The sequence below is a fragment of the Anomaloglossus baeobatrachus genome, chromosome 3, assembly GCF_048569485.1.
Source record: "Anomaloglossus baeobatrachus isolate aAnoBae1 chromosome 3, aAnoBae1.hap1, whole genome shotgun sequence".
Taxonomy (NCBI): Eukaryota; Metazoa; Chordata; class Amphibia; order Anura; family Aromobatidae; genus Anomaloglossus; species Anomaloglossus baeobatrachus.
The window spans coordinates 153,966,910-153,989,426 of record NC_134355.1 but is presented as its reverse complement, the minus strand read 5'-3'; the positions used below and the strand labels follow the sequence as shown (position 1 = coordinate 153,989,426).

Below are 22,517 nucleotides of genomic sequence, written 5' to 3'. Positions count from 1 at the left end.
CACATATATATATATATATATATATATATATATATATAATATATATATGCGCATATATATATATATATATATATATATATATATATATATATATATATATATATATATATATATGTATATATATATATATATATATATATGCGCATATATATATATATATATATATATATATATATATTTACATATATATATATTTACATTTACATATTGTATTACATATTTAAAATTTCAGTTTTTTGTGTTCTAAAGTTGTATTCTAATAAATATATTTTATGTTCTATCCAAATATCTTGATTATTGTATCAGAAAAATAATTAAATATTTGATGTTCACATTGTACTACAATAAATTTTACACTTAAAATAAGCATTATACTAAATGTTATTTAGTATGTTTTTGTTAAACTGTTTTTTGCCACGTACATAGAGTATTACATAGTGTTATATACAGTGCTGGCCAAAAGTATTGGCACCCCTGCAATTCTGTCAGATAATACTTAGTTTCTTCTTGAAAATGATTGCAACCACAAATTCTTTGGTATTATCTTCATTTAATTTGTCTTCAATGAAAAAAAAAAAAAATTGTCACATTGGATATAATTCCACAATAAACATAAAAAGGGGGTGGACAAAAGTATTGGCACTGTTTGAAAAATCATGTGATGCTTCTCTAATTTGTGCAATTAACAGCACCTGTAACTTACCTGTGGCACCTAACTGGTGTTGGCAATAACTAAATCACACTTGCAGCCTGTTGACATGGATTAAAGTTGACTCCACCTCTGTCCTTGTGTGTACCACATTGAGCATAGAGAAAAGAAAGAAGACCAAAGAACTGTCTGAGTGCTTGAGAATCCAAATTGTGAGGAAGCATGAGCAATCTTAAGGCTACAAGTCCATCTACAAAGACATGAAAGTTCCTGTGTCTACAGTGCACAGTGTCATCAAGAAGTTTAAAGCCTATGGCACTGTGGCTAACCTCCCTAGATGTGGAAGGAAAAGAATTGACAAGAGATTTCAACACAAGATTGTGCGGATGGTGGATAAAGAACCTCGACTAACATCCAAACAAGTTCAAGCTGCCCTGCAGTCCGAGGGTACAACAGTGTCAACCCGTAATATCCGTCGGTGTCTGAATGAAAAGGGACTGTATGGTAGGATACCCAGGAAGACCCCACTTCTTACCCCGAGACATAAAAAAAAAGCCAGGCTGGAGTTTGCCAAAACTTACCTGAGAAAGCCTAAAATGTTTTGGAAGAATGTTTTCTGGTCAGATGAGACAAAAGTAGAGCTTTTTGGGAAAAGCCATCAACATAGAGTTTACAGGAAAAAAAGAGGCATTCAAAAAAAAAGAACACGGTCCCTACAGTCAAACATGGCGGAGGTTCCCTGATGTTTTCGGGCTGCTTTGCTGCCTCTGGCACTGGACTGCTTGACCGTGTGCATGGCATTATGAAGTCTGAAGACTACCAACAAATTTTGCAGCATAATGTAGGGCCCAGTGTGAGAAAAAAGTACTTGAAAATGGTTTGAGAGAAAGCATTGGAGACTACTAAAGTGGCTAGCAATGAGTCCAGACCTGAATCCCATAGAACACCTGTGGAAAGATCTCAAAATGGCAGTTTGGAGAAGGCATCCTTCAAATCTCAGGGACCTGGAGCAGTTTGCCAAAGAAGAATGGTCTAAAATTCCAGGAGAGCATTGTAAGAAACTCATTGATGGTTACCGGAAGCGGTTGTTCGCAGTTATTTTGGCTAAAGGTTGTGCAACCAAGTATTAGGATAAGGGTGCCAATACTTTTGTCTGGCCCATTTTGGGGTTTGTGTGTGAAATGATCAATGATTTGATTTTTGTTTCATTCTCTTTTGTGTTTTTTCATTACAAGCAAAATAAATGAAGATAATACCAAAGAATTTGTGATTGCAATCATTTTCAAGAAGAAACTGAGTATTTTCTGACAGAATTGCAGGGGTGCCAATACTTTTGGCCAGCACTGTATAACACTATGTAATACACTATGTAAGTGGCAAAAAACAGTTTTCAACAAAAATATACTAAACATTTGTGCAGTCTATGAATTTGTTATAAGAAATAGGATTGCTTCCATCAGATCCTCCTTCATAGATGACCTCAAATCTGACCTAATAATTTTAAGGCTAGAGAACAACCTCTCTACAGTAACTTGGGTTGGAGGCAAAGTCGTAACCACATGGCCAACAGCTCTAACAATTTCCGGGTATAATGGAATTGCCTCATGCACAGTCAGTTTTGATGAACGGTTGAATTTTTCTATTTCTTTGAGAGCAAGTGAAAAATTTTACTGAAATCTGGTCAATCTGCTGCTATAGGAGACTGAGTGAAATCTTTTTCCTTGCTGCAACACTTTGCTGCTCCATGTCATCCAAATACTTGTCAACGTTAAACTCCTCATCTGATGAGGATGAAGATATGGCAGCAGTAGCACTGTCAGGCCCCAAGTCCTCTTGCGCCTGGCAGTCCTGTAGCTGCTCATCCTAACTGCTACCTCACTCAAAGCTTCTTTTCCTTTAGTAAGCTGTTGATCATCAAGCAGTATACAATGACTTGGGTCCACATAAACAGCTGCCAGAAGAATTTTATTTTCCAATAGCTGTGGCTCTCTCCGTTTCATTGAAGCAGAAATGCCATCTGCGATTGAACCTCCTCTTTGGGACAGGCAAAATAGCAAGTTCTTCCACTCCCTTATGAAAATACCAGGAGTTAAATCCTCAGCTTGTAATTTTTTAGTCACGGTAAATGGGTGATAAAGCAATTCCTTCAATTCAGCCACCTGTGTCTATTGACCTTCATTTAAAGTTACTTTGAGGGTTCACCATATCTATAAGAAACTATTTTAGTTCAAGCAATCGCTCAGTCATTAAATAAGTGCTGCCTCACCGAGTGGCTTGATCAACAATTGCCCCTTTCTTTGTCGCTCCATTGGGAGACCCAGACAATTGGGTGTATAGCTATGCCTCCGGAGGCCACACAAAGTATTACACTAAAAGTGTAAAGCCCCTCCCCTTCTGCCTATACACCCCCCCCGTGCTCCCACGGGCTCCTCAGTTTTTATGCTTTGTGCGAAGGAGGCAGACATGCACGCATAGCTCCACAGCTTAGTCAGCAGCAGCTGCTGACTATGTCGGATGGAAGAAAAGAGGGCCCTTAACAGGGCCCCCAGCATGCTCCCTTCTCACCCCACTCTTGTCGGCGGTGTTGTTAAGGTTGAGGTATCCATTGCGGGTACGGAGGCTGGAGCCCACATGCTGTTTTCCTTCCCCATCCCCTTTAGGGCTCTGGGTGAAGTGGGATCCTAATCGGTCTCCAGGCACTGAGACCGTGCTCCATCCACAGCTCCTGGACTGCTGGATAAGGAGCAGAGTATCGTCAGGGACATGGCCCTGCTACTTTCAGGTACTCTGTGTCCCCGTGGGGACCGCGCACAGAAACACTCCAGCATTGCTGGGTGTGTTAGTGCGCCGGGGACCGCAGCGCTGACCGCGCTTGTGCCATCACACACTGCAGCGTGGCTGGGTGTGTTAGTTTACTGGGGACTACCGCGCTGACCGCCGCTGCCATGTTTACTCTGCGGCGCGGCTGGGACTGTTAGTTCGCCGGGGACTACCGCGCCGACCGCGCTTATACGGCGGCCGCGCTTATAACTTTAGTCCCCGGCTTTTGCGGCCTAGTCTCACTTTTTTCCCGCCCCCAGGCCTGCCAGTCAGGGGAAGGGCGGGACGCTGTACAAGAAGTCAGCACTGAGGGCTGGAACATGCTTTGCATACTCCACTCCCCTCACTGTGCACAGTGGGGCACCAGATTCCCGCACTTTCTAGGGCACGCCCACGGCCCCCTCCTCTCCTCAGGACGCCGGCAGCCATTCCTGTCAGCTCTTCTGACGCTGGAGAGGGGAGACAAGCTCGGGGAGACCCAGGCAGGGATTCTGGTGACCACACAACCGCTTTGAGCGGGCGGTAAGCAGCACCTGAGGTGCTGGCCCCACTTGTGCAGAAGTGTACTTATAGATTATATGCTTATAGGCTATACTTTACACTGTATGGTGCACGGTTGATTTTTGGCTATATACCCTCCTGGGTTGCTCAGGGGAGACAACAGCATGGCGTCCACAAGAAGCAAGGGTGCCAAAAATACACAGGCTTACTATGCTGCCTGCGCCGCATGTAAGGCTTCACTACCGGCAGGTTCCACTGACCCTCATTGTGTACAGTGCTCGGCCCCTGTGGCACTTGCTCAGCCGGAGCCTCTGCTAAGGGTGGCCCAGGGGGAGCCACCTGCTAACACTGTCCAGGTGACAGGGACGGAGTTTGCAGTTTTTACTGAAAGACTTTCTGAGACTATGGCTAAGATACTAGAAGCTTTGCAGTCCAGACCGGTATCTCAGACCAGGGGCACTGTGGAATCATTGCCCCCTGGTTCCCCTCTGTTGGAACAACAATGTCCTCCCGGGGTGTCTCATAGATCCCAGGGTGAGGTCTCTGACACGGACCGCAGCCCCAGACCGCCTAAGCGAGCTCGCTGGGAAATCCCCTCGACTTCATCACATTGTTCAGGGTCTCAGCGGGAGGACTCTCTGTATGATGAAGCGGAGGTAGCTGATCAGGATTCTGATCCTGAGGCCGCTCTCAACCTTGATACTCCTGATGGGGACGCCATAGTGAATGATCTTATCGCGTCCATAAATCAAATATTGGATATTTCTCCCGCAGCTCCTCCAGTAGAGGAGTCAGCTTCTCAGCAGGAGAAATTCCGTTTCAGGTTTCCCAAGCGTACAACGAGTATGTTTCTGGACCACTCTGACTTCAGAGAGGCAGTCCAGAAACACCGAGTTTGTCCAGATAAGCGTTTTTCTAAGCGCCTTAAGGATACACGTTATCCCTTCCCCCCTGACGTGGTCAAGGGCTGGACTCAGTGTCCCAAGGTGGATCCTCCAATCTCCAGACTGGCGGCTAGATCCATAGTTGCAGTTGAAGATGGGGCTTCTCTCAAGGATGCCACTGACAGACAGATGGCGCTCTGGTTGAAATCCATCTATGAAGCTATCGGCGCGTCTTTTGCTCCAGCATTCGCAGCCGTATGGGCACTCCAAGCTATCTCAGCGGGTCAAGCGCAAATTGACGCACTCACACGTACGTCTGCGCCGCAAGTGGCGTCCATAACCTCTCAAACGTCGGCATTTGCGTCCTACGCTATTAATGCTGTCCTGGACTCTGCGAGCCGTACGGCGGTTGCAGCCGACAATTCGGTGGCAATACGCAGGGCCTTGTGGCTGCGGGAATGGAAGGCAGATTCGGCTTCCAAAAAGTGCTTAACCGGTTTGCCTTTCTCTGGCGACCGTTTGTTTGGTGAGAGATTGGATGAAATCATCAAACAATCCAAGGGAAAGGAAACATCCTTACCCCAGGCCAAACCAAACATACCCCAACAGAGGAGGGGACAGTCGAGGTTTCGGTCCTTTCGGGGAGCGGGCAAGTCCCGATTCTCCTCGTCCAAAAGGCCTCAAAAGGATCAGAGGAACTCCGATTCATGGCGGTCTAAGTCACGCCCTAAAAAGACCGCCGGAGGTGCCGCTACCAAGGCGGCTTCCTCATGACTTACGGCCTCCTCACACCGCATCCTCGGTCGGTGGCAGGCTCTCCCGCTTTTGCGACACCTGGCTGCCACAGGTAAAAGACCGTTGGGTGAGAGACATTCTGTCTCACGGTTACAGGATAGAGTTCAGCTCTCGTCCTCCGACTCGATTCTTCAGAACATCTCCGCCTCCCGAGCGAGCCGATGCTCTTCTGCAGGCGCTGGGCACTCTGAAGGCAGAAGGAGTGGTGGTCCCTGTTCCTCTTCAGCAACAGGGTCACGGTTTTTACTCCAACCTGTTTGTGGTCCCAAAGAAGGACGGGTCTTTCCGTCCGGTCCTGGACCTAAAACTGCTCAACAAACACGTAAAGACCAGGCGGTTCCGGATGGAATCCCTCCGCTCCGTCATCGCCTCAATGTCCCAAGGAGATTTCCTTGCATCGATCGATATCAAAGATGCTTATCTCCACGTACCGATTGCTCCAGAGCATCAGCGCTTCCTGCGCTTCGCCATAGGAGACGAACACCTTCAGTTCGTGGCACTGCCGTTCGGCCTGGCGACAGCCCCACGGGTTTTCACCAAGGTCATGGCTACAGTAGTAGCGGTCCTCCACTCTCAGGGTCACTCGGTGATCCCTTACTTAGACGATCTGCTGGTCAAGGCACCCTCTCAAGAGGCATGCCAGCACAGCCTCAACGCTACTCTGGAGACTCTCCAGAGTTTCGGGTGGATCATCAATTTTCCAAAGTCAAATCTGACACCGGCCCAATCGCTGACATACCTTGGCATGGAGTTTCATACCCTCTCAGCGATAGTGAAGCTTCCGCTGAACAAGCAGCGTTCACTACAGACGGGGGTGCAATCCCTCCTTCAAGGTCAGTCACACCCCTTGAGGCGCCTCATGCACTTCCTGGGGAAGATGGTGGCAGCAATGGAGGCAGTCCCTTTCGCGCAGTTTCACCTGCGTCCTCTTCAATGGGACATCCTACGCAAATGGGACAGGAAGCCGACGTCCCTCGACAGGAACGTCTCCCTCTCTCAGGCAACCAAAGCTTCCCTTCGGTGGTGGCTTCTTCCCACTTCATTATCGAAGGGGAAATCCTTCCTACCCCCATCCTGGGCGGTGGTCACGACGGACGCGAGTCTGTCAGGGTGGGGAGCAGTTTTTCTCCACCACAGGGCTCGGGGTACGTGGACTCGGCAAGAGTCCTCACTTCAGATCAATGTTCTGGAGATCAGGGCAGTGTATCTGGCCCTAAAAGCGTTCCAGCAGTGGCTGGAAGGCAAGCAGATCCAAATTCAGTCGGACAACTCCACAGCGGTGGCTTACATCAACCACCAAGGAGGAACACGCAGTCGGCAAGCCTTCCAGGAAGTCCGGCGGATTTTGATGTGGGTGGAAGCCACGGCCTCCACCATCTCCGCAGTTCACATCCCGGGCGTGGAAAACTGGGAAGCAGATTTTCTCAGTCGCCAGGGCATGGACGCAGGGGAATGGTCCCTTCACCCGGACGTGTTTCAGGAGATCTGTTGCCGCTGGGGGATGCCGGACGTCGACCTAATGGCGTCCCGGCACAACAACAAGGTCACTGCATTCATGGCACGTTCTCACGATCACAGAGCTCTGGCGGCAGACGCCTTAGTTCAGGATTGGTCGCAGTTTCAACTCCCTTATGTGTTTCCTCCGCTGGCACTGTTGCCCAGAGTGTTACGCAAGATCAGGGCAGACTGCCGCCGCGCCATCCTCGTCGCTCCAGACTGGCCGAGGAGGTCGTGGTACCCGGATCTGTGGCATCTCCCGGTCGGCCAACCGTGGAAACTGCCAGACCGACCAGACTTGCTGTCTCAAGGGCCGTTTTTCCATCTGAATTCTGCGGCCCTCAACCTGACTGTGTGGCCATTGAGTCCTGGATCTTAGCGTCTTCAGGATTATCTCAAGAGGTCATTGCCACTATGAGACAGGCTAGGAAACCAACGTCCGCCAAGATCTACCACAGGACGTGGAAAATATTCCTGTCGTGGTGCTCTGCTCAGGGTTTTTCTCCCTGGCCATTTGCCTTGCCCACTTTTCTGTCCTTTCTTCAGTCCGGATTGGAAAAGGGTTTGTCACTCGGCTCCCTTAAGGGACAAGTCTCTGCGCTCTCTGTGTTTTTTCAGAAGCGCCTGGCCAGGCTTCCACAGGTACGCACGTTCCTCCAGGGGGTTTGTCACATCGTCCCTCCTTACAAACGTCCGTTGGAACCCTGGGATCTGAACAGGGTGCTGATGGTTCTTCAGAAACCACCGTTCGAGCCAATGAGGGATATTTCTCTTTCACGCCTTTCGCAGAAGGTGGTTTTCCTAGTAGCAGTCACTTCACTTCGGAGAGTGTCTGAGCTAGCAGCACTGTCATGCAAAGCCCCTTTCCTGGTGTTTCACCAGGACAAGGTGGTTCTGCGTCCGGTTCCGGAATTTCTCCCTAAGGTGGTATCCCCCTTTCATCTCAATCAGGATATCTCCTTACCTTCTTTTTGTCCTCATCCAGTTCACCAATGTGAAAAGGATTTGCACTTGTTAGATCTGGTGAGAGCACTCAGATTCTACATTTCTCGTACGGCGCCCCTGCGCCGCTCGGATGCACTCTTTGTCCTTGTCGCTGGCCAGCGTAAAGGGACACAAGCTTCCAAATCAACCCTGGCTCGGTGGATCAAGGAACCAATTCTAGAAGCTTATCGTTCCTCGAGGCTTCCGGTTCCATCAGGGCTGAAGGCCCATTCTACCAGGGCCGTGGGAGCGTCCTGGGCCTTGCGGCACCAGGCTACGGCTCAGCAGGTGTGTCAGGCAGCTACCTGGTCGAGCCTGCACACTTTCACGAAACACTATCAGGTGCATACCTATGCTTCGGCAGATGCCAGCCTAGGTAGGCGAGTCCTTCAGGCGGCGGTTGCCCACCTGTAGGACGGAGCCGTTACGGCTCTATTATGAGGTATTATTTACCCACCCAGGGACTGCTTTTGGACGTCCCAATTGTCTGGGTCTCCCAATGGAGCGACAAAGAAGGGAATTTTGTTTACTTACCGTAAATTCCTTTTCTTCTAGCTCCAATTGGGAGACCCAGCACCCGCCCCTGTTTTTTTGTGTACACATGTTGTTCATGTTGAATGGTTTCAGTTCTCCGATATTCCTTCGGATTGGATTTACTTTAAACCTGTTTATAATTTTTTCCTCCTTCTTGCTTTTGCACCAAAACTGAGGAGCCCGTGGGAGCACGGGGGGTGTATAGGCAGAAGGGGAGGGGCTTTACACTTTTAGTGTAATACTTTGTGTGGTTTCCGGAGGCATAGCTATACACCCAATTGTCTGGGTCTCCCAATTGGAGCTAGAAGAAAAGGAATTTACGGTAAGTAAACAAAATTCCCTTCTTCCCAGCACGTCTCTTCAAGATGGAATCAATTTTAGGGGTTCTGGCGGCAATAACCAACTTCCTCACTTTTCCAATCAGATTTGCAGCATGTCCGCCCAGTTTCACACATCCGGCTTTTCGCCAGTTTGGCGGATGTGGCGCACGCCAGTACGATACAGTACAGTGGCAGCGCCACAACCTCCGGGTCACATGAAAGCATGTGACCATCGTTTGTCGCACTGCCACTGTACTGTATACACTGTACTGGAGTGCGCCGCATCCGCCAAACCGGCGAAAAGCCGGATGTGTGAAACCGGGGTCCCTCTTGCAGACTATCTTATTGCCAGTTGCAGCGTGTGCACAACACAGCGCATGTGATGAATATGAAAGTGTTTTGAAGCAGCTTCAACAAGATCATCTAATCCTAAAGTATCATTTTGCTTTTCTTCTGTTGTGATATGTTTGTTCCTCAGTTACATGAACAGCACTGTGGCCTTCCATCTCAAACATACTAAATCCTAAATTTTCTTCTAGCTGTTGTTCATTACTCTCATTCATCAGTGTAATTGTACTTATGTTTGAAGCATTGTCCTTACAATGGCAAGAATCTGTTCTTTTTTGTGTTCCTAATCTTGCAGAACTTTTTCCACTAAGGCCTGGAGAAACTGGCTGATGTGATGAGCTTTAGTATCTGTTACTGCCAGTGTCTTACTAACGATTTCTTTCTTGTCACAAACATATCGAACATTGATGGCAAAATAATTCAGTGAAATGCAGTGACTCCGGGCATCCCAGCAAAGGCAATGGGTTTCAAGATAGGACATTCAGACACATCGTTTTGTGAGGATCCTCACAAGGAATGAGCATATCAGTTTGTGGCGTTTTTCTAATCTGCTTTTGCTATTGAAAGCATTATTTATGAGCTCAAAAAACTTTTCAGGTGATGCGTTTTTTTTAAAAAGCTGATCTGCTTTTGCAGCTGAAAAACGTATCCTCAAAACGAACACTGGGTAAAACAGACACAGAAAGACTTGGGTGTATGGTAAACTTCACTTTAGTGGACAGTGTCAGGCAGCTGCTGCCAGGGCTAATAAAATAATGGGATGTATTAAAAGAGGTATAAGTGTTCATGAAAAAAATATAGTTCTACCTCTGTACAAGTCACTAGTGCGACCGCACTTAGAATACTGTGTACAATTCTGGTCACCGATATATAAGAAGGACATAGCTGAACTGGAGAGGGTGCAGAGAAGAGCCACCAAGATTATTAGAGGAATGGATGGGCTGCAATACCAAGACATGTTATTAAACTTGGGGTTATTTAGTTTGGAAAAACGAAGGCTTAGGGGAGATCTAATCACAATGTATAAATATATGAGGGGACAGTACAGAGACCTTTCCAAAGATCTTTTTACACCTAGGCCTGCGACTGGAACACGGGGGCATCCGCTACGTCTTGAGGAAAGAAGGTTTAATCATAATCACAGACGAGGATTCTTTACTGTACGAGCAGTGAGACTGTGGAACTCTCTGCCGCAAGATGTTGTAATGAGTGATTCACTACTAACATTTAAGCAGAGCCTGGATGCCTTTCTTGAAAAATTTAATATTACCAGTTATGTATATTAGATTTTATGACAGGGTATTGATCCAGGGAACTAGTCTGATTGTCGGATGTGGAGTCAGGAAGGAAATTTTTTCCCCATTGGAGCTTATTTGACACATTGGGGTTTTTTTGCCTTCCTCTGGATCAACATGTTAGGCTACGGGTTGAACTAGATGGACTAAGAGTCTCCCTTCAACCTTAAAAACTATGATACTATGAAAAAACGCAGCAACAACGCTGTGTGAATGCAGCCTTTGATCAGGAATAGAACAGACATTTATAGGACGTTTCATAACTTTCCCAAATACATCTGAAAACATTTTCATCACATTCTTCATTGCACTACTGTCCCCAATTTATTATATATTCTAGGAGTCGGTGCATTTTATACCGACTGACTCCACCAAAATGAGCTCAGACTCCACAGCCCTGGTTGAGAAGGCGTTGTCCAAGCAGTGGACAACCCTTTTAATGCAGAAAGACCTACAAATAAGCAGCAACTAAGGCTGTGTGAACAGTTTTTATAGGTGGTTTTGGACCAGAATTGCAGGCTGCATTATAGAAACAGTATCATATGGGAGAAAAGAACTTATTGCAAATGACGCAGAAGTGAGATATAAACTAAAACAAGTCTATATAAATCATACACAAGACCCTACATTACTCTTTAATAGGCTGTGCTGCAGTGTATAAGTGCAGTTGTTTGCAGTTCTGCTTTAATATATTATCCAATGAAATGATGGAAATTCTATCGCTGTCCAAATTCTGGAAAAACTATAGATATCTAATGTACTATATGATGTCAAACAACATCAGTATTTGGTAAAGCGATATACAGTCAAATGTCTGTTTAGGTGCCCATTAAAAATTGCAAGGAGGTCCTAAAAAATTATTGGTCCTAAAAAAATTAAATAAAATCTACAATATGTAGAAGAACTGGAAATCTCTCACGGGAAATCTGGTATAGAAAGTGGTGTTGGTGACATCCCTATTTATTGGTGGCATGGTTGCTCAGTGGTTAGCTCTGCAGGCAAATCCCATCAAGGACAACATCTGCAAGGAGTTTGTATGTTTTCCCCGTGTTTGCGTGGGTTTCTTCCGGGTACTCCAGTTTCCTGCCATACTCCAAAGACATACTGATAGGGAATTTAGACTGTTGAGCCCCAATGAGGACAGTGTTGCTAATGTATGTAAAGCACTGTGGAATATGTTGCCGCTATATAAAAATAAAGATTATTTACAAAGCTACCCTTCATAGTGCAGTTACTGCTGACTAGGTGATACAGGGTTAATATCTTTTCTAATCTCTTCCATGCTGACATGTTGCACATTCATCACTAGTTACAGTATTAGGAGTCTCGGAAAGTGACGGATGGTATTAAATTGCCTTCATCACTGCAGTGTTAATGTCACTACTGAAAATCATTGCATACCAATGAGTACTCAACTTCTTATTTATATTGTCTGGATATTATGGACACATACCCATGTTTGCTGTGACACACCTCTTATTTGCAGGAAATGCGTTTTGCACTAATGTGTTAATATTTCTCTCCCTCTCCTAACCAGATCCCTCAGTTCTGCGAGGTGCGTTTGAAGGCCACACTGACACAATCTGGGGCTTGGTGTACAGCGCAGTTCATCAGCGTCTGCTGTCCGCCTCAGCTGATGGCACAATTAGAGTATGGAATGCATTAGAAGCCGCCCCTGCATTAAGCATATTTAATGACAACCAAGGTAATGGAGTTGGCACATTATTGAGCAGATATGTGAATCTGCATTTGGGCGCATAGTTTTTGCATGGGTTTTTTTTTTTGTGCACGAGGTGAAAGCTTAATACTGTGATATGATTTTGTGAGATGCTTTTTTTTTCTCAATTATTTGCAGTTATATATACACTTATGAGACTTTTGATTCAGATTTGATAGAGTAAATCATTTCTACAGTGTTACTATATTTCATGCCGCCCGTACCATGGGACTCTGATGCCTACAGGGAAAATCCGTTGGAAATGTATTTGGCACATGTCTATTCCAATCAGAAATGTAGTGACAAGGCTGGCTGGTATAGATATGACTTGATGTATTTTACTACAGTGGTTGTAATTTAAGACCACAATATAAAACGCCCGTGTAAAGGCCCCTTTACACACTGCAACATCGCAAACGACATCGCTGTAACGTCACCGGTTTTGTGACGTAATAGCGACCTCCCCAGCGACATTGCAGTGTGTGAAACGCATCAGCGACCTGGCCCCTGCTGTGAGGTTGCGGATCACTACACATCTCTCAGGACCATTATTTGGTCCTTTGTTTCCCGCTGTGCAGCATGATCGCTAGAAAGTCTTAGTGTGTAAAGGGGCCTTTACAGCGACTTCGTTAGCGACTTCCCTTTCAAAAAGCTGCTTTACAACGTCCCCAATGACTAGCTAGGTCGTTCTGCAGGTCCGTATCGCTGTTGCGTCGTTTTCCAGGTTTGCCTGTTTGGCAGCTCACCAGCGACTCACCAGAGACTTTGACGCGATCCCGGCCAGGTTGGGATCGCTGGTGGGATCGCTAGATAGTCTGTGTGTAAAGGGGCCTTAAGTGAATTTCCCCCTTACGTTAACACCTTCACGACTGTTGACATACATGTACATCCAAAATAGTGTCCCTGCCTTTTGATGCAGGTTCGAACTCAGAGCCCACATTTTTCCCTGCACATGATTGCTGACTTGTTAAAGGCACATGGTGTCTGACTAACTGCGGGTGGAGCTGTTGAAGCGATTTCATTCCTCTTGCCCATCGGCAAGCCCTTGAATTGATTGCATGGCACCAATGGGGTCTCATGACAGCCGGGGGTTTGTCGAAGAACACCATGCCTGACATTCTCCCGTGACCGGCCCCTTGGCCAGCGTTCATAGGTGATCGGGATTTAAATACAGTAAAAAATTAAATTGCCCTCATTTTGCACCATTAAAAGTAAAACAATAAAAAAAAAAAAAATACTTGGTATCATTGCGTTCACAAATGTCCAATCTATCAAAATACAAAGTAAACTAATCCTGGTTGGTAAACCGCGTAAAAAGTAAAAAGAAAATCAAAACTCTTGAATTACGTGTTTTGTTTTGTTTTTTTTTGGATGCTGCAACGATGCAATATTATATCATTAAAAATATCAGCTTAAGTCACAAAAAATAAGCCACGACACCGCTCCAGATCATGAAAAATTAAAATGTTTCCAGTCATGCAAATTAGCCACAAAAGCAAAACTTAATTTTTTTTATTTTTTTTTTTACCAATTTTCCCTAAACATTTTCTCCACTTAGTTTTTGTTTGTTTTTTTAATTTAACAAAAACAAAAAAAAAACTTCACCTGTTTGGAATCTGCAGACATATACTATCCTTGAGAATCACGTGGTCAAACAAGCCTTCATGGCTATACGACCCGAAAAATTGAAATGTGGGAAGAAATATAAAACAAAAAACACAATCACTCTGGGCTGCGGTGGTTAAATGAAAGACTGACAAGACTATTAACTTCTTTCCTGACATGTGGCAAGGTCATATATTACCTCTTCCACCTGATGCTGCTAGATTGACAGGTCTTACTAAATTTAAAGAAATCTGTCATTCAAGCATTAATGGGGTCAGTAATTACTGTCCAAACTGGCCAGCTTTTTATTTATTTATTTTTTTTAATTATCTATGAAATGTCACACAATTTTAGGGATTTAGGGAGCAGCTTTGTGCACTTGTTCACGATCTGCAGCATGAAGCTTTTCTGCAAATCCCAACGTGTTGGCAGAAAAAAAGCTGTGCACAAGTATACATTTTTATTTCCCTGTGTTTTTTTACATGTGTTTTTGTGGCGGATTTTTCGCCAGTCATTAGTATGGGTGAAATACACTGCAAGAATTACCATGTTGCAGATATGATTCTGCTGCAAGTCTGCAAGGAAAAAATAATCAACATTTGCTTGAAATATCAAATCTCATTCACTTTGTTGGTGCTGTAAAATGCTTCAAATCTGTGGGGAAAAAAGCAACGAGTGCGCATACTCTTACACCTATATACTTTGTACTGATTCACTGGTTTAGGCAGCATGAATCTGACTGTCAAAGTTAAGAAATCTTAAATTTTTTTATTTTTAGATTTAAAGGGTTATTTCCATCTCCAAGATCTGTTCCCAATATGTAGTAAGTGTAAAAATAATGAAACAAAAAAATTGTTCCACTCCAATGTGGAAACTTGTGTGTGATTTTATTAGTAATAGCAATCCAATTAAGGCAGTGTTTCTCAACTCCAGTCCTCAAGACCCACCAACAGATCATGTTTTCAGGTTTTCCTCAATCAGGTTTTCAGGATTTCCTTAATGTTGCACAGGTGATGGAATTATTCCCTGTCTAACATTGAGGAAAACCTGAAAACATGATCTGTTGGTGGGTCTTGAGGACTGGAGTTGAGAAACACTGAATTAAGGCGTTTCGGTCTGTGACTCAGACCTTCATCAGGCTAAAATTACATTAGAGACAAAAAAAAGATAATAAAAAATTAAACAAGGAGCGCATGTGAAGGGTCTGGGAGATAGCGGTGAGGAGGAGAAAAAGAAACTGCTCACCTGATGTGGTTGTGCAGCCCTCACACAACCACGGTATAAGACGGGAGTGTGGTGTCAGTAACCTTCTAACCTGTTAGCCCACGATGTCCATCCAGGGAAGCAAATTCCTGAAAAGCTGGTCACGTGACTTATCACTGGGCGTCTCTGATAATCTGACCTCCGTACCAAGCAGCTCTTGCCGTGAACCCACAGAGGGGAGTATCAGCAGTAAAGAATGGATGGCACAGTCTGATAGCGCGCTAAAGTGGCCACAGTATTAGATTAATTTTTGTAGAATTAATTGTTTTCTATCAGTCACAACACATTTCGGTATACACAATATCTTCATCAGGTGGATATATCCACCTGATGAAGATATTGTGTATATCGAAACGTGTTGTGGCTGATAAAAAATAAATTCTACAAAAATTAATCTAATACTGTGGCCACCTTAGCACTCTCAGACCGTGCTTCCATTCTTTGCAAAAAAATGATAATGGTATAATCACATTGTCAAAAGTATACATATCAAGAAATGGGTATTGACAAGAGGCATATACAGAAAATCACAAAATTCTCAGATCATATTTTGTCAGGGATTTCTCTACAAGGAGTATTTTTCATGTGGGTTGAAATAAATACTTTTATTCTAACGTACATGAAAAATACTCCTTGTACAGAAATCTCTTTGGCAAAATATGTTCCGAGAATTTTGTGATTTTTCTGCATATGCCTCTCTCCTATATCCATTTCTTTATTTTTTTACATTTAATGTGATTATACAATTATCTTTTTTTTGTCTCTCTTGTAATTCTAATCTGATGAAGGTCTGAGTCATAGACCAAAACGTCATAACTGGATTTCTATTACTAATCAAGTTTCTACACTGGAGTGCAGAATTTTTTTTGCTTCATTTATATCAAGGAGGAGTATCCTTGCTGAGCACCCATCTTTTTCTGACTGAGGTGACGTGTACTTACAGTATCTGTAACAATATTTGCAAATCTCTCTTGTTTAGCTGTTGCTTACCTCATGTGCAGGGCATTACAGTAGCTTAGGTATCTCTGGTTTCCACTATAAGCAACTAATTCACTGTGTGGTTGTAACAGTGGATACGTAGGCTAATGTAATGCCCTGCACATGAGGTAAGTGATATAGTTAATTAGGAGAACTATACTACATTTCTAAGTAGAGGTATTTTCTATTATTATTATTATTATTATTATTATTATTATTATTATTATTATATATTGGGATAGTATCTTGGAGAAAGGAATACCCACCCCTTTAGTGATTTTCTAGAAATGATGAGGGTGGCGTTTTTAGTCACTCATTTTAAACTTGTGGATATGTTCACCAAGAAGTAATTCCATTTCTTCCCCCTTTTGTCTATAGAATTAGGAATACCTTCCTCAGTGGACCTAGTAAGCAGTGACCCAGCTCACATGGTGGCTTCTTTTGATAGCGGGCACACAAGTATTTTCAATATGGAGACACGGCAGAAAGTTTTAACATTAGAGTCTTGTATAGAAACAGGTATGTATTTTACTAGCACTTTCAAAATATTTTTTTTTATTGTTTTTTGTACCTGCTATTCTGAATGAGGAGCACTGATGGAGATATTTACTATTGCCATAAGTATTAATGTGTTTGCCTAAAAGTATGAGCAGAGCATAAAGCGTATATACATCTTGCTAAAAGTACAAGAGCACAGAAGCAATACATCCACTTATGCCTATGGCTACATGAACAAATAGAAAAGGAAGCAATCGGCTCACTATTAGGGAATGTAGTTTGTCTTCAATTAGTAAGTTGAGGTGCTTGTTGGGCCAGTTCCCAAACTTGTTGACAACAGGATAAATGTGGAGTAGATCCTAGCTCCGATAGTGTATAAAACGTCAATATTCATTGTATTTTAATGAAAAGCATACATCAAAAAGTGTATCCAAACCACTTACAATTTGCTTTTAATGAAGAAATAATAGTTTGACTTTTTACATACTTTATTAGCACTACATTTATCCAATGGCTACATGCACATTTATTCTCAAAAAATGACTAACTTCAAAGATGAAAAGTGTCCATATGGCATAAATATTTGGAGTCGAGAAATGACTTGATTAGGCACAGGGGTTCATTAAACTGTTCATCTTCTAACTCCAATAAGTAAAATTAAAGTCACAAAGGTGTGGATAGGACTGGATCTATCTTAAAGGGAACCTGTCACCGGGTTTTCGGCCGATAAGTTGCGACCACCACCAGTGGGCTCTTATATACAGCATTCTAACATGCTGTATATTAGAGCCCAGGCCTCTGTGTACAACATAAAAAAAACTTTATAATACTCGCCTAAACCGGTCACTGCGGTGGATGTGGCTCAGATGGGGGTCTTCGTCCTCCCGTCCCGGCGCCGCCTCTTTCGGCCATTTTCGTCCTTTTTCTGAAGCCTGTGTGCATGACGCGTCTACGTCATACACACTCGCCGATTCCATGCATGCACACTTCAATACTTTGATCTGCCCTGCTCAGGGCAGATCAAAGTGCGCGTGTGTATGACTTTGGACGCCTCGTGCACCGCGGCTTCAGAAGGACAACAAAGGCGGCAACAAAGATGGCCGAAAGAGGCGACATCAGAGGAAGAAGACGCTCATCAGAGCCACATCCACCGCAGTGACCAGTTAAGGTGAGTATTATAAAGTGTTTATGTTGTACACAGCGGCCTGGGCTCTTATATACAGCATGTTAGAATGCTGTATATAAGAGCTCGGTGGTGGTGGCCGCAGCTTATAGGGCAAACAACTGGTGACAGGTTCTCTTTAAAGAAAAACTCTGACTCTTCACTGAGATGACTCCTTAGTGTATTTTATGTGAGCTTGGGCACAGGACCTCTGACCTCTTATGTGATACCGAAGTCCCCTGATGAGTCTAAAGAGATGAAACGCGTCGGGACGAGGGCCAGGAACATTATAGGGGTACTAAGAGAGGGTTAGATGTGGTCAGGTACTAAGAGTTTCCTTAGGGATATGATAGGGTCAGTCTGAAGCTGTGACTGCAAGGACCCGTGCAGAGGAAACCCTAGTACACCCCAAGCTGCAAGAAATGGGTGAGATCGTTGACAACTCATTCTAAAACCTTGACACAGGTGGATTCCTCTGAGGACCACTATACACTTTATGGTTTGATTATATTGAGTTATTTTTGATAATTTTTTGTACTCATATATTGGACCACTGTCCTTTTCTGAGCGAAATTATCTACTCCATTTTTATGTATGTTTTGTTTTTCTGTTAATTTTGTTATATGTTTAGTGGCTCCCTAGATATACATTCTAGGCGAAACTGTCAGCAATCCAATGAGCTTTGGGTTACTCATGTACCTGATCTAGGCTTTTATTGGAACAGGATTAAAAGTTATATTTTAGCCTCTTAAAATTGCTATTCTATATTTCACTATGAGATGAGCAAATAAATTTGGAATTGAATTTTACTTGGATTTTTACAAAAACCTGCATTTGCCAAAGATCTTTTTTTTGTAATTCTCTTCTGCGCTGATTCAGCCAAATCAAAATGTGGTGGGGTTTTTTTTTTTTTTTTTTTTTTTTTAAATCCTGCGCCTCATAGGCATACGTCTGTTCATTGCCGTGTCTTTAGATAGTCTTCCACCGCCTCAGTCGAGCAAATGAGGTGTGTGGATTTCTGCACAGCCAATGACACCACGAGGCCAGGACTGATGGTGCTTCCTCCTCCGGATTCAGTGGTCAGGTGATCGCTGGGTGTAGGGAGGAAGCAGGAGCGGCTGGGTCCTAGCATGAAGCGCCTCCAGTCTGAAGTGCCGTTTCTAGCCCTGTCCCCCATAGGAAAAAAATATGTGCAATATATGAGGAACACAATTTAAAATGATTTTTGTTTTTTCTTTATTTTAGCATTCTTTTGTGGTCACTAATAATGGAAAATAGACCCAAATCACCTATTTTTTTTATTACTTTTCCCTGAATTAGTTAAAATTGTTATCCATGAAGAGATGCTCTGTGCACGTGTTGCTATTTTCTTCATGTTTTGTCATCTCTGGAAGGGAAGAAAAAGTTCCCGGTTTAGCAACTGAGTCAATTGGAAAAAGAACAAAAATGATCCATGTATACAAATGGTCCAGAAGCATTAAAAAAAGCTTCAAGTTTCTGCAGCATTTTTTTTTTTTTTTTTTGCTCCACAAAATTGTGAATTTGCCCTTGAAGCAAGTGCTTAGTCGTTATGAAGTTTGTGTTTGAACTCGCAAGTATTACTTATGGTCTCTTGGTTATATTGCTTACTATGCAGTTGCCACAAGGTTTTGTAGAAATGTGCGTATTGTCCTATAACTTTTTTTGTGAATTTTTTTAATGCGTCAAAAACCTTGTTCTAACTACAGTATATAGACGCTTAGATTTTGCAATAGTGCATACAAATTCTGTGTATCTAAGGAGACTAATGTGCCTGACTTGTTCCCTGTAGCTTCTAGCTGCCAGATAAACCGAGTAATTAGCCATCCGACACTTCCAATTACCATCACTGCACATGAAGATCGTCACATCAAGTTCTATGACAACAATACAGGTATGGATACGATTGAATAATTTGCGGTTCTCGGATGTTCAGCCTAGCTTGGGAATATTAAAGATTTCTGCTACATTCTGAAATACCTGGTGTGAATACTGAATGAATAAAGCAAGCAATATGTATGATGGTGATAACGGACAATATTGCTATTGCAGCAAGTACAGTAATACGTATGCAACCTGGACATAGAGGTATACACTATGTAACGAAAGAGTAATCATTTTCCAATTTTAGTTTTATATATTTGCTGTTGTAGGATGTTCTCGGGTGTACGTGGCAGTGTGCTTACGGCTGCAGGCAGAATCTCTAACTCTTTCTTGGCATAGGACATAATCCAAAGTGCTACCCAATCTCTGACAGCAGGATTAAGCTACCCAATTTTGCCCTTGTGTCCTGGGGTCTCTCCCCCTCCCGATACATGTGCTCATGGTGTGCCGATAGGTGCCATGAAGGCCAGTAGCGTGCTGAATGCCCCATCACTGCTATCTTAAGCTCTTCACGACACATCGTATGAGATTAATCCCTGCTGTGGGAAGTTGGCAGCAATCGCTGCACATGTCAGCTGACGTGCGGATATCAGGCACGAGTGGATTCCCTCCCCACTCGTGCCTCTTAACCTCTTAACCTCTTACAGCGCGATATGAAAATGTCACATCGCAATGTAACAGCGGGCTGCGGTAAGCATTCACTTACCCGGCTCCATCGGAAGTCACGTGATGTGATCACGTGCATCTGATGGTTGCCATGATAGCAAAGGGTTATGTGATGACTCCTGTAGCTATCAGGAGTTAGTTCCTCATACAGAGGGCCATGTGTGAGAAGAGAGCTGCTTTTGTGCAGATCAGAGCGATGCTGCTCTGATCTTCACAAAGGAATAAGCGATCAGATTGCTGATCGTTATAGTCCCCTATGAGGACTAGTAAAATAAAGAAAGAAAAAAAAAGGTTTTAAACAAAAAACTAAAAGTTCAAATCACTCCCCATTCGCCCCATTGGAAATTAAAGGGTTAAAAAATAAAAATATACACATTTGGTATTGCCACATTCAGAAATGCTCACTCTATCAAATTATAAAATCAATTAATCTGATCGGTAAGCGGCGTAGCATCAAAAAAATGTCAAACGCCAAAATTGTTTTTTTGGTCACCGTAAATTTTGCGCAGAATGCGATAACAGGCGACCAAAACTGCGCTTCTGTGCTATAATAGTACCGTTAAAAACGTCAGCTCAAGATGCAAAAAATAAGTTGGCACGGAGTCATAGATCCTGAAAAATGAGAAAGCTATGAATCATGGAAAATAGTGCAATAAATGCACTTTTTTGGGACAAATTTCAGAATTTTTTTTTTAACCTCTTAGATAAAAGTAAACCTATATATGTTTGGTATCTACGAACTCGCACCGACCTGAGGCATCACACTGACACATTTTACACGTTTTACCATATAGAGAACACAGTGAATAAAATATCTCAAAAACAATCATGCTATCGCACGTTTTTTTACAATTTTTTTTTCTTGCACATGGAAATTTTTTTGCTGTTTTTTCCAGTACACTATATGGTAAAACTCATGGTTTCATTTAAAAGTACAACTCGTCCCACAAAAAAACAAGCCTTTGTATGTCAAGATGGTCAAAAAAATAAAACCGTTACGGCTCTCGGAAGAAAGGGATCGAAAAAAAAAACAAAACACGGAAAATTGCCCGGGGGTGAAGGGGTTAATTCTCCTGTGATGCTTGGCCACAAGTTAGTCCTACCAGATGTACGGTAGTATGTAGGAACAAGCGATCAAAGAAACGTACATTAATTTCCCATACAGGGACCAAAAAGTTATTAAATGATTGAAACAAAAATTTGTATCCCCCTCCTTTTTACCCGGTTAAAGGTTCTGTCACCTCAAAAACGCACTTTAAACAATCCATATGGCAAAATAATGTGACTTGGCCCCTATAAAAATCATATCTTTGGTGTAATAAATATTGTATTTGTGCCTAAAAAGCTGTTTATCTCATATATAAATGCAGCTGTACAGTGAACGTTAGGCACTGCCACAAGTGCACCGCTTCACCCCTCGATTACCATGCCTAACCGCGAAATCACAACCAATTTCTAAATTTTTTTGCATGTCAGAAACCAGTGTCATTGGCATATCCCATTGACTTATTAACGGGCTTTGAAGCGTTAAGTCATACTGGCCATCAATTTGATGCAAACTTCTAAAAGCTTGGAGGCCTGTTCTTGAACATTTTCTATGAAAAATCAAACGATATCACCAAGCTACTAATTAATTTAATGCTTATAGCAAAAAGTAAATATTCAAAACCTGAGTGTATTCTAGTTTCTTACATTAATTGTGATTATTTTTTTTCCCCTCCGCAGGAAAACTCATTCATTCTATGGTTGCACATTTAGATGCAGTAACAAGTTTAGCTGTTGATCCCAATGGATTGTACCTGATGTCTGGCAGTGAGTATTGCTTCCATAGACTTCTTGAATCTGGAGAAAAGTTTTATAGTAGTAAATAAAAGGGGTTGTCCTTCCCTCCGCTCGAATGTTACTATTCTTGTCACTGGTTAGTATATGATACTTGAAAAAAGCCCTTTGACAAAGAAGCACTTTTTCCTTATCTCAAACCACCCCTTCAAATGACAGTTACTCTCTTCTACCTAAAATGGCATTGTTACTCCCCATTTTATCCATCCAGATGTAGTCCATCTTGTAAAACTGGCCAAGAAAGAAGCAAGTCTACTAAA

The 22,517-nt window shown here is 43.1% G+C and overlaps 1 protein-coding gene across 3 annotated transcripts in view; it reads left to right on the top strand.

Moving 5' to 3' along the window:
* STRN (striatin) overlaps positions 1–22,517 on the top strand; it is a 159,699-nt gene that overhangs the window by 133,912 nt on the left and 3,270 nt on the right. For all 3 annotated transcript variants that reach the window (XM_075339540.1, XM_075339539.1, XM_075339538.1), the window contains 4 exons: positions 12,165–12,332; positions 16,569–16,709; positions 19,661–19,762; positions 22,144–22,230. In XM_075339540.1, the coding sequence (XP_075195655.1) occupies positions 12,165–12,332; positions 16,569–16,709; positions 19,661–19,762; positions 22,144–22,230 (498 nt within the window). The remainder of the gene's footprint in view (positions 1–12,164; positions 12,333–16,568; positions 16,710–19,660; positions 19,763–22,143; positions 22,231–22,517) is intronic.